The 18,185-nt window shown below is 47.4% G+C and overlaps 1 protein-coding gene across 1 annotated transcript in view; it reads right to left on the bottom strand.

Moving 5' to 3' along the window:
• LOC112114735 (biotin--protein ligase) overlaps nucleotides 1-18,185 on the bottom strand; it is a 224,712-nt gene that overhangs the window by 184,962 nt on the left and 21,565 nt on the right. Inside the window, exons 4-5 of the mRNA XM_026651957.1 lie at nucleotides 7,713-8,677; nucleotides 4,156-4,338 (exon numbers count right to left, since the gene is read on the bottom strand). Of these exons, the coding sequence (XP_026507742.1) occupies nucleotides 4,156-4,338; nucleotides 7,713-8,677 (1,148 nt within the window). The remainder of the gene's footprint in view (nucleotides 1-4,155; nucleotides 4,339-7,712; nucleotides 8,678-18,185) is intronic.

Raw genomic sequence — 18,185 nt, 5'->3', positions numbered from 1 at the left:
GGGGGGGGGGGCGGGGGGTAGTTGGGTTTGTGCTGCATGTTAACCCAGAAACCGCAGCCCCTCCTTTTACATTGCAAACCCATTTTAAATGGCCAAGCCAACGGGTGCTTGGTATGGGAAATGAGGGCGCTACTGTTTGAAACCATTCCCACATGTTAAGAAGGTTAAAAAAGCCAAAAGACTGTGCCTTACCATGGCTGCCTGCAAGCCAAATTCTGTTGCCTGGCACTGCGTGAGTGATCTCTCACACCAAACCAGCAGGCCCTCAATATAAGAGGAAAAATGTGACCTTGTAACGAAAGCACATGTGCTGTGTAATGTGAACAGCAAAATTTAACGTGAAAGAGTGTACCCATTGTTCTCTAAAATGGGTCTTTTTTAAACCACCTCTCCCTTCTCCTCCACCAGCTGCAAATGTTTCTCCTTCGCAGAGGCTAGTGAAGATTAGAAGGAGAAAACGGCGGACTCGGGATGATATGTTCTCGGAGCTCCAGATGTCCTCCCACGCTGACAGAGCACAGCAGAATGCGTGGAGGCAGTCAATGTCAGAGTGCAAAAAAGCACAATATGAACAAGAGGAGAGGTGGCGGGCTGAAGAGAGCAAGTGGCGGGCTGAAAAGGATAGGTGGCGTCAGCTTGCTGACAGAAGGCAAGAGTCGATGCTCCGGCTGCTGGAGCATCAAACTGAAATGCTCCAGCGTATGGTTGAGCTGCAGGAAAGGCAGCAGGAGCAGAGACCGCCGCTACAGCCCCGTGTAACCAACAGCCCTCCTCCCCAAGTTCCATAGCCTCTCACCCAGACGCCCAAGAACACGGTGGGGGGGCCTCCGGCCACCCAGCCACTCCACCCCAGATGATTGCCCAAGCATCAGAAGGCTGGCCTTCAATAAGAGTTAAAGTTTTAAAGTTTTAAACTGCAGTGTGTCCTTGTCCTTCCCTCCTCCCCCACACCTCCCAGGCTACCTTGGCAGTTATCCCCCTAGTTGTGTGACAAATTAATAAAGAATGCATGAATGTGAAGTAACAATGACTCTATTGCCTCTGCAAGCGGTGCTCGAAGGGGGGAGGGGAGGGTGGTTAGCTTACAGGAAAGTAGAGTGAACGGGGGGGGGGGGGAGGGTTCATCAAGGAGAAACAAACAGAAGTTTCACACCGTAGCCTGGCCAGTCACAAAACTCGTTTTCAAAGTTTCTCTGATGCGCACCGCGCCCTGCTGTACTCTTCTAACCGCCCTGGTGTCTGACTGCGTGTAATCAGCGGCCAGGCGATTTGCCTCAACCTCCCACCCCGCCATAAATGTCTCCCCCTTACTCTCACAGATATTGTGGAGCGCACAGCAAGCAGCAATAACAATTGGAATATTGGCTTCGCTGAGGTCTATCCGAGTCAGTAAACTGCGCCAGCACGCTTTTAAACATCCAAATGCACATTCCACCACCATTCGGCACTTGCTCAGCCTATAGTTGAACAGATCCTGACTCCTGTCCAGGCTGCCTGTGTACGGCTTCATGAGCCATGGCATTAAGGGGTAGGCTGGGTCCCCAAGGATAACGATAGGCATTTCAACATCCCCAACGGTTATTTTCTGGTCCGGGAAGAAAGTCCCTTTCTCCAGCTTTTGAAACAGACCAGAGTTCCTGAAGACGCGAGCATCATGTACCTTTCCCGACCATCCCACGTTGATGTTAGTGAAACATCCCTTGTGATCCACCAGGGCTTGCAGCAGCATTGAAAAGTACCCCTTGCGGTTTATGTACTTGGTGCTCCGGTGACAAGATAGGGATATGGGTTCCGTCTATCGCCCCACCACAGTTTGGGAATCCCATTGCAGCAAAGCCATCCACTATGACTTGCACGTTTCCCAGAGTCACTAACCTTGATATCAGCAGGTCTTTGATTGTGTTGGCTACTTGGATCACAGCAGCCCCCACAGTAGATTTGCCCACTCCAAATTGATTCCCGACTGACCGGTAGCTGTCTGGCGTTGCAAGCTTCCACAGGGCTATCGTCACTCGCTTCTCAACTGTGAGGGCTGCTCTCATCTTGGTATTCTGACGCTTCAGGGCAGGGGAAAGCAAGTCACAAAGTTCCATGAAAGTGCCCTTACGCATGCGAAAGTTTCACAGCCACTGGGAATCGTCCCACACCTGCAACACGATGCGGTCCCACCAGTCTGTGCTTGTTTCCCGGGTCCAGAATTGGCGTTCCACGCCATGAACCTCCCCCAGTAACACCATGATTTGCACACTGCTGGGGCCTGTACTTTGTGAGAGGTCTATGTCCATGTCAATTTCCTCATCACTCTCGTCGCCGCGATGCAATCACTGCAATCGCCTCCTCGCCTGGTTTTGCTTTGGCATGTTTTGGCTCTGCATATACTCCAGGACAATGCGCGTGGTGTTCATAGTGCTCATAATTGCCGTGGTGATCTGAGCGGGCTCCATGATCCCAGTGCTATGGCGTCTGGGCTGAAAAAAAGGCGCGAAACTATTGTCTGACGGAGGGAGGGGCGAGTGACGACATGGCTTACAGGTACAGGGAATTAAAATCAACAAAGGTGGCTGTGCATCAGGGAGAAACACAAACAACTGTCACACAGAATGGCCCCCCCAAAGATTGATCTCAAAACCCTGGGTTTAGCAGGCCGTTGATTTCATGGAGGGAGGGGGAAGCAAATGAATACAGAACAAATCTGGTCCATCTATTTTTTACATCTTAAGCTGGCAGCAGACGGTGCAGCATGACTGATAGCCATCGGCATCTTCTGGGTGCTTGGCAGAAAATGATGTACTACGACTGCTAGCCATCATCGTCAAGACGGTTCAATAGGCCAGGAGACAAAACATGTCTGCCCAGGTGCCTCTGATTGAACTCACTGAGGAATACGACGATGACGGATACCAGTCGTAATACACCATCCACTGACAAAAGGCAAGGAGCTGCTGCTGTGTAGCAATGCAGCCCCACGTCTGCCAGCACCCAGATAGCCGACGACGGCTACCAGTCATACTGCACCGTCTACTGCCAAAAGGCAATTAGCTGCTGCTGTGTAGCAATGCAGTACCACGTCTGCCGGCACCCAGATGACATATGGTGACGCTGAGCTGAGCTAAGCAGGCTCCATGCTTGCCGTTGTATGTTGTCTGCACAGGTAACCCAGGTAAAAAGGCGCGAATCGATTGTCTGCCGTTGCTCTGATGGAGGGGGAGGGGCCTGACGACATGTACCCGGAACCCCCCGCGACACTGTTTTTGCATCATCAGGCATTGGGAGCTCAACCCAGAATTCCAATGGGCGGCGGAGACTGCGGGAACTGTGGGATAGCTACCCACAGTGCAACGCTCCGCAAGTTGACGCTAGCCTCGGTACTGTGGACGCAGTCCGCCGACTTAATGTACTTAGAGCATTTTATGTGGGGACACACACAATCAACTGTATAAAACCGATTTCTATAAAACCAGCTTCTATAAATTCGACCTAATTTCATAGTGTAGACGTACCCTCAGTTAAGATCACTCACCTTTGCCTATTTTTGAACAGTTTAGGTTACCCATGATAAACCACACAGGACTCACCTACCCTTAAATGAAATTCCCGTGCCCATATATAAACTGTTTTAGTTATGTATGATACACTAAAAGAGGACTCAAATACTAGTTTTGAAAATATCTCTTTGGTATTGACTTATCTAGAGAAGAATGCCCCCACCAAAAACCGGCCCACTCTCTAAGGCATAATCTCTGTTAAAAGCTCTTCATGGAAAGATAGATAAAAGAGACTGTAACTGAAGTCACCATGGTTTATTGTGTTTTTTTTTTTTTTTTTTTTTTTTAAACAGGTAAAGTTAGTAATTTGATGGTTTTGTTTTTAATCATGGTGTCTCATAAGACATGGTGAAGACTCCCTTGTGACTAAAACAGTGGAAGTCACATCCCTAAATTGGCACTCAGAAACAATTAAGATCTGGCCTACACTTTCTCATCTCTCTAGAGAAACTTTTAGTAATTTTTGGTACATATTAAAATTACTTGGCCTAACAACTTGGCAGCCCTTTCTACCCCAGAACTATAAAAAGATTATTTTGTTTTTTTAAAATCATGCATCAAGCTATTTAGTTTAAATCTCTTATATCTGTAATTTAAGTAGAAAGCTCACCTCATCAGAAGAGAGCAAATAAATAGGAGTTAGTGAAGGAACTTCACTTAATTCACAACTCAGTCCAAGTAATGTCAGGATCTCCTTAAGAACTTCATATCTCTTGGCGTTGCTCATTTTGAGTAAATTAAAATCTTCTTGGGTTTGTGTAGTCAGAGAGGCGATATCCATTTCCAAGTATATCTGGGGAGATGGGAAAAGAAAAAGAAAGGAGTCACTAATACGAAAGACAGCAGCTGAGGTAGATAAAAGCAAAGCAGACCTAAAAATGGCTTGGTGTCTATTCACTTACTAGTAGCTGAATTTAGTACAAGAGCCGTGTAAAATTCAGTGTGACTTGTGCGTTAGAAGTAAGGTTATATTTTATATGATGAAGAAACAAGACATATTAATGAATAGGGCTTTGACATCTTAAAAGCCTGTCAAGCAGATACAAATCCAAGGTGTAGCAAATATTAGTACAGACCAATGAATCCTTAACTTCCAAGGAGGAGCCTAAAGCTATTGGTAAAATACAGTTCTTCTCTTAGAAGTGTGTAAAAATGCCCCTTTCTTAATCAGTTGGTCTGTCTCCCGCATGTATTTGGAGACCATATCTACTTACTGTCTAAAAGAAGTTTTTGCTACTTTTTTCTTCTGTTAGCACTGTATAGACAAGGCTGCTCTGGATTCCATTCTGGCTCGTGAACCAGTGGAATTCAGTTCTGATTGCAGAATTTTTGTTGGTAGTGATGCACAAAGTAGAAAGAACCCAGCCTGACTAATTCCAAGATGAATCACAGCATTGAAATTAGAAAAACATTTTTTATTTTTGAACTGCACTGATTATATCTGGAACACTAACACAGAAAACTACAAGGCCATTTTATACAGAATCACTTTTCAAAGTAGAGGTGAACTTTGGGGGCTTGTCTACACCAGTGGTTCTCAAACTTTTGTACTGGTGACCCCTTTCACACAGCGAGCCTCTGAGTGCGACCCCCCTTATAAATTAAACACACTTTTTTATATATTTAACATCATTATAAATGCTGGAGGCAAAGCGGGGTTTGGGGTGGAGGCTGACAGCTCACGACCCCGCACATAATAACCTCACGACCCCTTGAGGGGTCCCGACCCCCAGTTTGAGAACCCCTGGTCTACACAATCAGCAAGCCAAGCTGCAACTATACAGCACTCCAGCGTGCTGCTCACTAATTGGCCATGTGGACCCTGCTACCACACGCTAAAAGTTCTGTGTGTAGTGCACTTTGGAAATACTATTTAGCAGTAAAGTAACTCCCCACTTACCATCCTCTCGCTTAATGTTGTTTCGATGTTACGTCCCTGCTCCATTACAGAACATGCTCGTTTAAAGTTGTGCAATGCTCCCCTATAACGTCGTTTGGCCGCCTGCTCTGTGTCCATGGATGGCAGCCCCCCATCAGTTCCCCTACGCCCCCACCCCCAGCGCCTCCCGCCCGCCGGCGGACCCCGTGAACCGCGTCCTCGCTCCTCCCCCCAGCCTCCTGAATGCCGCAAGACAGCGGATTGCCGCAGGCAGGAGGTGGGGGGAGCAGGGGGAAGGCGCTGATCTGCAGGGTCCGCCGGTGAGCGGGAGGCGCTGGGGGGGGAGGAGGTGCGCATAGGAGAGCTGATAGAGGGCTGCCAGCCTGTTTAATACCTGTATTAAATTGCTTGTTTAAAATTGTTTAAAATTTATATAATGTCTTTTGTCTGGCAAAAAAAAAAAATTTCCCTGGAACCTAACCCCCCCTTATTTACATTAATTCTTATGGGGAAATTGGATTCGCTTAACGTCGTTTCGCTTAAAATCGCATTTTTCAGGAACAACTACAATGTTAAGCAAGGAGTTACTGTACTTCAAAGAGCAATAAATCAAAGCTAATCACAAAACTTTTAGTGCACGGTAGCAGGATCCACAGAGATTTAGTACGTGGCAAACTAGAGTGTTGTATATTCACATCCTGCCTTCCTGAGAACTAACTCTCCATGTGTACAAGCCCTAAGAAGCAGAGCTGAAACGCAGAGTCCAACCTAGCCGTCCTAAAATTATATATTGTATCTCACAGAAGTTCTAAGATGTTAAATTTAGTAGAATACAAAATGTACAATTGTTTTATTCTACTATATGCAAATACACTTAAATGAAAGTGGCATAAAAATTACTTGTTCTGTGCTTTCATACATTTTTGCACATTTTATTTTCTCTATCTATAGTATGCATTATCCACTCTTCTATAATTCAGCCACACAAATTTATTGAATTAAAGAGGGAATGTTATGAAACTAGACCAGTGCAGAAGAGGGAAATAACTATCCTGTGACTTTGAATATTTACTGGCTGATGTCACTGTCAATACTCTTATCAATATAGTCATAAAGAGAACAACAATACGCCTTTCCAGATGCAGACTGGAACCCATGTAAAAATCATAAATGACATTCTAATCCTTTTAATCGGATTTCTGAACCTACCCCACATTGGCCTTTTTCTTGGGAAACTCACTGCCGTATTAAATTTTATTAGAGGAGAGGGGTCAATTTAAATGCTACAGCAAAACAGATTTTACCATGCAACTTAAAGAAATGGATAGCAACAGTGCCTAATCAATTTTCTACTTCAAGTACCCAACACATGGGTGGCAGAAATTGTTATACAAAACTATAACATTTGATCTACATAACCTGGTTTTCTCAAGATGCCATAGTCTTTTGGCAGTGACACTCAAAAGTAATACTGGCAAATGTGTACAGCTTTAAAAAGGAATATTTTAATACTTGGAGACATACAGTAAAGCTGATCATTGGAGACCTAAGACACTAGAAATGCCCCAAAATGCCCTTTTCCATACATTGAGGTGGGAAAGTTACAAAAAAAGGCATATGGGAAGGTGACAGATTAAAAACTGTTTAGGGTGAATCTGACAGCTACCATAAACAAGGAATGTTGGGATTTGCCTTTGGCAAAATGAGTTCAAAAGGAATTTGTCATCTGTACATCCTGTGGAGCCCTGGTGAGGGGAAAGCACCTTGGAGAAGCCCTGATGAAGTTTTCTGAAGTGAGTAATTGGAAGATGACTCATATTACCAGAAGAATAAACATCTATACATAAGTCTTGAATCCTGAAAAAAAAAGTCTGTCCTATAATTAAAATAAGGGTAAAGATTGCCCATATCTAAGGTTTATATTCTTGTATTTCTGTTCCATTTGGTTCTCTGCACCAGAACTCAACAAGATGAGCCCAGTAAACTACATTATCATCTCCCTCCTTCTTTTCTTTTGCTACAAATGGACAAAATGTTATTTTCCTACTCTAATGACCCGAGTCCCATAATTCAGGAATCCTTTGTACAAAACTTCAAACTACGTAGAAAAATTCTGCCTTAGTCCTTTGTCTAACCTATCAAATTTGAGGCAGGTATTCCTGTCTGTGGACTTTAGAGAGGCATCAAAAATGAACTTATAATTGAAGTCAGCTGAAATCTAGGAGCACACCATAATAAGCATATTATACTATGGCAATAAACAACTTAAGTCTTCTTACACACAGTACCTGACACAGAATGGCTTCTCCTCCACGATCTCCATATGGCAGGTGAACAATGATCATATCTTTATCTGTATTATTTAAGTGACTCAACGACTTCACTGGGCTGAGATTTTCTTTAACCTCTTGCTCAAAAACACTGCCACTCGTCAGAAGGTTTAATTTAACTTCACTGTTATCTGCTTTATAGAACACTAATTCTTGGATGGTGTTCTTCAGTTCACTTTTGCTCCTTATCTGTATACTGTCAAATGTAAAAGAGGCAGAAAGCCCTAAAATCTTCCCACCTTTTGACAAGTAGGTCAGGAACTGTTTGTGATTGTCCTTCGAAATGGGTTCCTCTGTGGCAATAACCAACAACAACGAGTTATCAAGCCAGGGAGCTTTCAGAACTTGTTCCTCAACCAGCTGGTAGATGGTGTAGCTGTCTGTATCGATGCACTCCTTGAGCACTGATTTTATCTTCTCAAATTTGATTTTCATAGGGTCAGAGCCCACATAAATTAAGACATTGGGAGGCTTCCCAGTGAGGTTTATCCTTCTTAGTTCTCTTGCCAAACAGCCATCAGTAACTTCTTCCATGCTAGCACTGCAATCATCAGGAAGTTCTGGAATGTTTTCTGATGAAGCATATCTGACTGACTCAATGGTGCTGTTTTCAAGTTCAAAGCATTCGTGGCAGCTGGAAAGGTGCAGGTGGTGATGTTTACCAGTACTTGTCTCCCTTTCAGATAGGCTGTTAGGCTCATCATGAGGCTCACTTCTTTTCTCCAGCCTGGATTTCTCTTCTCTCACCTCCTGGTCACCTCCTCCTGAAGAATCAGCTGACACTGATCCTTGTTTAGTTGCAGTTGCAAATGGAGGAGCAGGGGTCAATTCATCCATGTGTGCGCTATTAGTGCTATTCTTCTCTTCTGTAGGTGCAGCCATCCGCTCTAGCTCCTTTAGAGCAGACTCCTGTAAATGGACAGCTGAGAGATTTCAAAAGAAAAGTTAAAAGCTGTATAAAAATAGCAACGTTGAATGTCACTACCCCTAGTATGCAATTTGGCGTTAGATTTAGTTTACTGATAAATCACTTAAACCAGTCGTTCTCAACCAGAGGTACGCATACCCCTGGGGGTACATGGAGGTCTTTTAGGGAGTACATCAACTCATCTAGACATTTGACTAGTTTTACAACAGGCTACATGAAAAGCACTAAAACTCAGTACAAACTAAAATTTCATACAGACAATGATGTGTTTATACTGTTCTATATACTTCACACGGAAATATAAATATAATATTTATATTCCAGTTGATGTAGTTTATAATTATATGGTAAAAATGAGAAAGTAAGCAATTTTTCAGTAATAGTGTGCTGTGACACTTTTGTACTTTGATGTCTGATTTTGTAAGCAAATAGTTTTTAAGTGAGGTGAAACTTGGGGGTATGCAAGACAAATCAGACTCCTGAAAGGGGTACAGAAGTCTGGAAAGGTTGAGAGCCACTGACTTACACTACTAAAAAGTTTCCTCTTTTTAGACACTAAAACCTACTTCTCCTGAAACAAAGAGAAAGTTTATTTTGTAAATCCCTAGGAGAGCGTATCTAGCAGTTAGAAAGCACTTAAGGCTCTTAAGCAAAGTAGGCAGTCATGGGATGAGAGGACCCCTAACTGGTCAAAGGATAGGAAATAAAAGGTAGGAATAAATAGTCAGTTTTCACAGTGGAGAGAAGTAAACAGCAGGGTGCCTGAGGATTTGTACTGGGAACTGTACTGTTCAACATTTTCATAAATGATCTGGAAAAGGGCGTAAAAAAATGAGGTGACAAAGTTTGCAGACAATATAAAATTACTCAAAATAGTTAAATCCAAAGCTGACAGCAAAGAGATACAAAGGGATCTGTGACATGCCAGGGTACAATCCAGACTAATGAGTAGCTGTGTCACCCCTGCCCTGTAACCTGTGTTGCCCTTTACTATGCCTTGCTGCTCACAAACAGCCTCCAGCATGTAGGCACTCCTAGCTATGTCTGTGGGTGCTGCAGCCAGCCAGCCACATCTTGGCACTTAGCAGCCTTAAAGTTTACCACCAGGTGACCACCACACACTCCCAGTCTCAGATTTCCCACCCAGAAATGTATGTCCCGTGCCTCCCAGTCCTCTCCTGGACAGGGCAAATATATTGAGTCCATTATTCCTTTAAGGGAATAACATGCACACACAACTTGTTACCTCACATGGAGTTACCCAGCTACTTTAATTTGAACAAACTGGATTAGATAAAGCAATAAAACCAGTTTATTAACTACAAGTAATGAGGCATAAAAGTCAGAAATGATTACAAGAAAAATAAAGATAAAATGCTTACTGGTATCTACTTAAGAAACTCTCTTACTTCGAAAGCAAACTTTTTCACCACATGCTCCAGCAGATTACTGACCAAACTCTCAGGAGAGGACCTCTTCCTCAGAGTCCAACCACTGTTCCTTTGTCTTCAGGTGCAGCAAATGCGAAGAATAGGGAGATAGAAGGGGATACCTTGGGGCGTTTGTCCCTTCCTTTTATAGTTTCAGTCCCCCTCTTGAAAAACATTTCCAGCTAAGTACCTGGAGCCAAAGCGTCTATGTGGAAGGATATTCCCTGCTGGCTTTTTCACCTGTTTGAACTTCCTTTGTCTTCCTTTCCTGCCTGATAACGCAGTTTACTGCTAAATGCAAATTAAGAAGAGTACACATTCCTATGTTTAGGAAAGACATGTTTTCTAAATTCTGTTTGAGCAGAGCAGTGGGATTTGGAACATGTGTTACCACCACCATGTAGGGAAATCTTATAACTTCCCATACAATATTGCCTCACATATTTTACCAGGACAATAATGACCAGAAAATGATGAGTTCTCAAATGATACCTTAACAAGGCATACTTTCTACAAAGACAATTACAGCAGAGTGTAGGGTGTGAATACAGGGGTGTATTTTGTCACAGGATCTCACAAAACTGGATGACTGGGCAAAAAAATGACAGATGAAATTCAATGTTGATAAATGCAAAGTAATGCATGCTGGAAAACACAATTCCAATTATACATACAAAATGATGGGGTCTATATTAGCTGTTACCACTCAAGAAAGTGTGACAGACCCAGACCAGTGGGGTACAGGAGTCTGGTAGAGAGCAAATATACTGGTCACTGGATGAGTAGTTTTCTGTTCCCTGAGTGACCAGAGCAGGGGCTGCACTAGAGTAATCAGGAACCTGCTAGTACCAGTTACGGCAGGCAGGCTAATTAGGACACCTGGAGTCAATTAAGAAGCAGCTACTAGAATCAATTAAGGCAGGCTAATCAGGGCACCTGGGCTTTAAAAAGGAGCTCACTTCAGTTTGTGGTGTGAGTGTGAGGAGCTGGGAGCAAGAGGCGCAAGGAGCTGAGAGTGAGAGGGTGTGCTGCTGGAAGACTGAGGAGCACAAGCGTTATCAGACACCAGGAGGAAGGTCCTGTGGTGAGACTACAGAAGGTGTTTGGAGGAGGCCATGGGGAAGTAGCCCAGGGAGTTGTAGCGGTCATGCAGCTGTTACAGGAGGCACTCTAGACAGCTGCAGTCCACAGAGCCCTGGGCTGGAACCCGGAGTAGAGGGCGGGCCCGGGTTCCCCCCAAACCTCCCAATTGACCTGGACTGTGGGTTGTTCCAGAGGGGAAGGTTTCTGGGCTGTTCCCCAACCCACATGGTGAATCTCTGAGGCAAGAAAATCCGCCAATAAGCGCAGGACCCACCAAAATAGAGGAGGAACCTTGTCACACTGGTGTTAAAGGTGGGATCTTGGGGTGCACAGCGCGGCGGAAGGAGGGTGATTTAAAAAACAAAAACAAAAAAACAAAAAAAAGGGAGAGGGTTTATTTTTTTTCCTACCACAATGGATGACGTAGTGCGGGCACTGATACATGGTACGGCGGCCCAGCAGGAGGCTACCCGTGTCCAGGCAGCCGCCCAACAGGAGGCAGTGCGGCTGCAGCAAGAGACTAATTGCCTGCTGATGGACCAGGCTGCTCAAGACCGAGCTATGTTGCGGGAACTGGTAAACCAGGTAAAGTCCCTTACAGAGCTGAATCGCGGCCATGATGGGACGCGGCTCATACGGGCCAGCCATTGGCTGCAGAAAATGACACGGGAGGATGATGTAGAGGCATACTTTCTGGCCTTTGAGAGGACAGCCCTACGGGAGGCCTGGCCTCGAGATCAGTGGTCTGGCATCCTTGCCCCATTCTTGTGTGGGGAGGCCCAGAAGGCCTACCATGATCTGCCTGAAGAGCCTGCGGCAGACTACCCCCAGCTGAAAGCAGAGATCCTGGCCAGATCTGGGGTAACGACAGCAGTGTGGGCCCAGCAGTATCACAGTTGGAGGTACCAGGAAGACAAAACCCCGCGGTCCCAATTGTATGACCTCATCCATCTCGCACGAAAGTGGTTGCAAACAGAGTCCCGGAGTCCGGAAGAGATACTAGCGGTTCTGGTCATCGACCGATACATGAGGGGACTACCACCAGACCTTCGTGCCTGGGTAAGCCAGAACTAACCCTCCACCTATGACGAGGTTGTCGCCCTGGTAGAGAGGCGAAGGACAGCGAGGGAGCTGACCCAACCAGTTAAGGAAGAGGCACCCCGGGTTAAACTAGCAGCACCAAGCCCTAAAGTTCGGGTGACTGGGCCACCAGGAGGGCCCAGGTGGAAAAAGAGAGAGGCTGAAGGCCCATCAGAGGCCACAAAGAGTCGGAGCACTGAGGGAGAAGAGGATCGTGGTGCTAGACTGCCCAAACCAAGAGACCGGGGAACGCCTAGGGCTCCATACAGATGTTATGCCTGCGGGGAGTGGAGACACATATTTGCACAGTGTCCCAATGCTGAGGAGCCTATGCAGTGTAACCTGGGGAACTGGGCAGATCCATGCTCCCTAATCCATCTTGTGGGGGTCTCACTAACCCCACATATGTACACCAGACCAGTGAAACTAAATGGGGTAGGGACCACGGCACTGGTTGATTCGGGGAGTGCTATCACGCTTATCTCAGGGAAGCTCATGAAGCGTAGTCAGCTGCTGCAGGCTAAACGTACGGGGATAACATGTGTCCATGGGACAGTTAGTTACCTACCCCACTATCCCAGTAAAAATCGAGATCCAAGGAACACTACTGAGGTAGCAGCAGGTGTAGTCCCTAAACTCCCACACCCGGTGCTCATAGGGAGGGACTTCCCAGGGTTTGGAAACTTACTCCCAGTAGGGGGATTGGAGAAAGATGGGGACCCTAAAATTGATGAGGCATCCACAGCAGACTGTCAACCCCCAATCTTCTCTGAAATATCCCCAGATTTGTTCTCCACTCCCAGACAGGGTAGAGAGACAAAAAGGGAAAGAAGGGCAGCTAAGGCCTTGGGAACCCGAATACTGACCCAAAGCCAGAGGGTCGCTCTTGAAGGTAGACGGACCCGCGCAGCTGAAAAGGAGGCCACACAGGAGGGAGAAGCACCTGAGTCTGAACCCCACCCTAATGCTTCTGAACCAGTAGAGGCAACAGAGACTGGGCCCCTAGATCTTGGGCAGATTAGCCCCGGGAGAGGAAATTTTGGACAGGACCAGGCAGAAGACCCAAGGTATGACAACATTAAGAAGGAGGTGACTGAAATAGATGGGGTCCCCGTGGAAGGGAAAACCCAGGGACCAGGACCCTACTTCATAATGAAGAAGGATCTCTTATACCGGGTTGCACCAGTACAGGGACAGAAGGTACAGCAGATCCTAGTACCTCAAAAACACCAGAACGCTGTATTAAGTCTTGCTCATAATCATCTTTTTGGGGGGCATTTGGGGGTAGAGAAGATCCTGGCACGAGTCCTACGACGGTTCTTCTGGCCCGGAGTACATGAAGAAGTGCGGAGGTACTGTGCCTCCTGCCCGGAGTGTCAGCTGCACAGTCCCCGTCCCCACTTGAGGGCACCTTTAGTACCCCTTCCCATCATAGAGGTCCCCTTCGAGTGAATAGCCATGGACCTAGTGGGACCCCTGGAGAAGACGGCTCGGGGCCACCAATATATACTTGTTGTTTTGGACTATGCTACACGCTACCCAGAAGCCGTCCCCCTGCGGAACACGGCCTCTAAAACTATAGCCAAAGAGCTGGTGGGGATCTTTGCCCGAATGGGGCTACCGAAGGAGATATTAACCGACCAAGGAACCCCATTTATGTCGAAGCTAATGAAGGACCTCTGTACGCTGCTCCATATACATACCCTGAGAACTTCGGTCTACCATCCGCAGACTGATGGGTTGGTAGAAAGGTTTAACCGAACCCTCAAGGCTATGATAAGGAAGGTGGTAAGTCGGGACGAGAAGGATTGGGACACCCTACTACCCTACTTTATGTTCGCTATTTTGAGGTACCACAGGCCTCAACTGGGTTTTCCTCCTTTGAGTTATTATACGGGCGTCACTCCCGTGGCATACTAGATATCGCCAAAGAGATCTGGGAAGAGGAACCCAATGAGGAGAGAAATATAATAGAGCATGTAATGCAGATGCGAGACCGGATAGCCCGGGTTACCCCTATTGTATGGGAACATTTGGAGAAGGCACAGGAGGCCCAGCGAACCCATTACAATCGCCAGGCAAAAGTGCGACAGTTCCAACCAGGGGATCGGGTTATGGTGTTGGTACCCACAGCAGAAAGCAAGCTTCTGGCCCAATGGCAGGGCCCTATGAGATGGTTGAACCCGTGGGGGAAGTAACCTACAAGGTGCGGCAGCCAGGACGCAGAAAACAAGAACAGATTTATCACATTAACCTTCTGAAACCCTGGCATGCACAAGAGGCATGCACAACGGTCCAAAAAGACCTAACCAAGGAAAACAAGCCTTCCAAACAGGTGAGAGTGTCTCCCGATTTAACACCAGACCAGAAGAATGAGGTGTCTGAGATGATCTTCCGGAACCAAGATGTGTTCTCGACAAAACCGGGTCGAACAACCGAGACATATCACCACATCATCACGAACTCTGGGGCCAGAGTAACAATGAGGCCCTATCGGGTGCCAGCAGCAAAAAGGGAGGAAATAAAAGCAGAAGTAAAAAAAATGCTGGAGTTGGGGATCATCGAAGAATCCCACAGTCAGTGGTCCAGCCCAATCGTGCTGGTGCCCAAACCTGATGGCACCACAAGATTTTGCAACGACTTCCGGTGACTAAACGAAGTATCCCAGTTCGACACGTACCCCATACCTCGCATAGATGAGCTAGTGGACCGTCTGGGTAATGCCCGGTACTTGACTACCCTAGACTTGACAAAGGGGTACTGGCAGATTCCCCTTGCAGAAGACGCAAAGGAAAAGACTGCGTTCTCTACACCAGAGGGTCTTTTTCAATATACTGTCCTCCCTTTTGGACTACATGGGGCCCCAGCTACCTTCCAGCGCCTCATGGACAAGCTATTACACCCGCATAACGGTTATGCTGCTGCCTACTTGGACGATGTGGTCATTCATACCCCAGACTGGAAAACCCACCTGGAGAAGGTGGAGGCAGTCCTCGATACCTTCAGGCGAGCTGGCCTTACAGCAAACCCTGCCAAGTGTGCTGTAGGGTTTACAGAGGCCAAATATCTTGGCTACATTGTGGGGAAAGGTCTGGTAAAACCCCCAGTGAACAAGTTAGAGGCCATCCAAAATTGGCCCCGACCAAGTCGCAAGAAACAAGTCCGGGCGTTCCTAGGTGTGGTGGGGTATTACCGACGATTTATCCCCCACTTTGCCACAAGGGCAAGCCCCCTGACAGACCTAGTGAAAGCCCGTGGACCTGATCTGGTGAGATGGTCTGACACAGCAGAGGAAGCATTCACAGACCTACGGACTGCCCTCTGCAGTAACCCCGTACTGATAGCCCCTGATTTCACCACGGAGTTTATCCTGCAGACGGATGCATCGGAAGTAGGGTTGGGGGCCGTTCTATCACAGATGGTCGGGGTGGAGGAACACCCAATTCTATACCTCAGTCGGAAACTCCTTCCAAGGGAACAAAAATATGCAGTGGTGGAGAGAGAATGCCTTGCTGTAAAATGGGCCATGGAAACATTGCGCTACTACCTGCTCGGGCGCAGATTTGTCCTCGTGACCGACCATGCCCCTCTTCAATGGATGCAGCAGAACAAAGAGAACACCACAAGGGTGACCAGATGGTTCTTATCCCTCCAACCTTTCCAGTTCCATGTGCAACACAGAGCAGGGAACCGTCATGGCAACGCCGATGACTTGTCACGTGTGCACTGTCTGGCGTCCCAAGCTGCCCAACCCCTTGGCGTTGAGCAGGAGGGAGGGATATGTGACAGAACCAGACCAGTGGGGTACAGGAGTCTGGTAGAAGGCAAATATACTGGTGCCTGGATGAGTAGTTTTCTGTTCCCTGAGTGACCAGAGCAGGGGCTGCACTAGAGTAATGAGGAATCTGCTAAAACCAGTTAAGGCAGGCAGGCTAATTAGGACACCTGGAATCAAATAAGCAGAAGCTGCTAGAATCAATTAAAGCAGGCTAATCAGGGCACCTGGCTTTAAAAAGGAGCTCACTTCAGTTTGTGGTGTGAGTGTGAGGAGCTGGGAGCAAGAGGCGCAAGGAGCTGAGAGTGAGAGGGTGTGCTGCTGGAAGACTGAGGAGCACAAGCGTTATCAGACACCAGGAGGAAGGTCCTGTGGTGAGACTACGGAAGGTGTTTGGAGGAGGCCATGGGGAAGTAGCCCAGGGAGTTGTAACTATCATGCAGCTGTTACAGGAGGCACTATAGACAGCTGCAGTCCACAGAGCCCTGGGCTGGAACCCGGAGTAGAGGGCGGGCCCAGGTTCCCTCCAAACCTCCCAATTGACCTGGACTGTGGGTTCTTCCAGAGGGGAAGGTCTCTGGGCTGTTCCCCAACCCACATGGTGAATCTCTGAGGCAAGAAAATCCGCCAATAAGCGCAGGACCCACCAAAATAGAGGAGGAACCTTGTCACAAAAGGTCTTGGAATTATAGTTTTCAGAGAACTATCTACATCTGCTCAATGTGCAGGTGGCAGCCAAAAAAACTAACAGTTAGGAACCATTAGGAAGAGATATATAATCAGACAGAAAATATCATAATGCCTCTATAAAAGTCCTTGGTATGCCCACACCTTGATTACTGTATGCAGTTCTGGTCACACCATCTCAAAAAAAGATATATTAAAATTGGAAAAGGTGCAGAGAAGGGCAACTAAAATGATTAGGCATATGGAACAGGTTCCATATGTGGAGAGATTTAAAAAACTGGAACTGTTCAGTTTAGAAAAGAGACAACTAAGGGGGGAAATGATAGAGGTCTATAAAATCATGAATGGTGTGGAGTGAATAGGGAACTGTTATTCACACGTTCACATAACACAAGAACCTGAAATAATTAATAGGCAGAGGTTTAAAACAAACATCAGGAAGTATTTCTTCAAACAATATACAGTCAACCTGGGGAACTCATTGCCAGGGGATGTTGTGAAGGCCAAAAGTATAATTGAGTTCAAAAACAAATTAGATAAGTTCATGGAAGATAGGTCAATCAGTGACTATTAGCCAAGATGGTCAGGAACATAACTGCATACTTTGAGTGTCCCTAAACCTCTGACTGATAGACGCTAGGACTGGACAACATAGTATAGATCCCTTGATAAATTGCCCTGTTCTGTTTATTCCTTCTGATGTATCTGGCCACTGTTGGAAGACAGAATATTGGGCTAGATCAGGGGTGGTCAAACTATGGCCCACAGGCTGGATCCGGCTCCTCAGGGCTTTGGATCCGGCCCGCGGGATTGCCCCCCGTGGCACCGTGGGCCCTGCACCGCTCTCAGAAGTGTCCAGCACCACGTCCCTGCGGCCCCCGGGCGGGGGGGCAGAGGGCTCCATGCGTTGCCCTTGCCTCCAGGCACCGCCCCTGCAGCTCCCATTGGCCGGGAACGGGGAACCACGGCCAATGGAAGCTTCGGCGGAGGTACCTGGAAGTGCGGCAAGGGCAGAGCACACGGAGCCCTCCGTCCCCCCTCCCCCAGGGGCCGCAGTGCATCCTGGAGCGGCGCAGGGCCAGGGACAGGGCAGGCATGCAGGGAGCCTGCCCTGGCCCCGGTGCGCGCCGCTGCCACCCCGGAGCCACTTTAGGTAAGCGGTGCTGGGCCGGAGCCCGAACCTCTCCTGCACCCCGCCCCCCAACTCCCTGCCCTGAGCCCCCTGCCGCACCCCACACCTCTTCTGCACCCCAACCCCCTGCCCTGAGCCCCCTCCCGCAGTCCGCACCCCTCCTGCACCCGGCACCCCAATCCCCTTCCCTGAGCCCTCTCATACACCCTGCACCCCTCCTCTGCCCCAATCCCTTGCCCTGAGCCCCCTCCTGCACACCGCACTCCCTCCCGCACCCCAACCCCCTGCCCCAGCCCTGCATACAATTTCCCCACCC

Source organism: Terrapene carolina, unplaced genomic scaffold (assembly GCF_002925995.2).
Source record: "Terrapene carolina triunguis isolate 2854851 unplaced genomic scaffold, T_m_triunguis-2.0 Scaffold31, whole genome shotgun sequence".
Taxonomy (NCBI): Eukaryota; Metazoa; Chordata; order Testudines; family Emydidae; genus Terrapene; species Terrapene triunguis.
The sequence above is the reverse complement of the archived record's forward strand: the minus strand, read 5'-3'. Positions and strand labels throughout refer to the sequence as shown.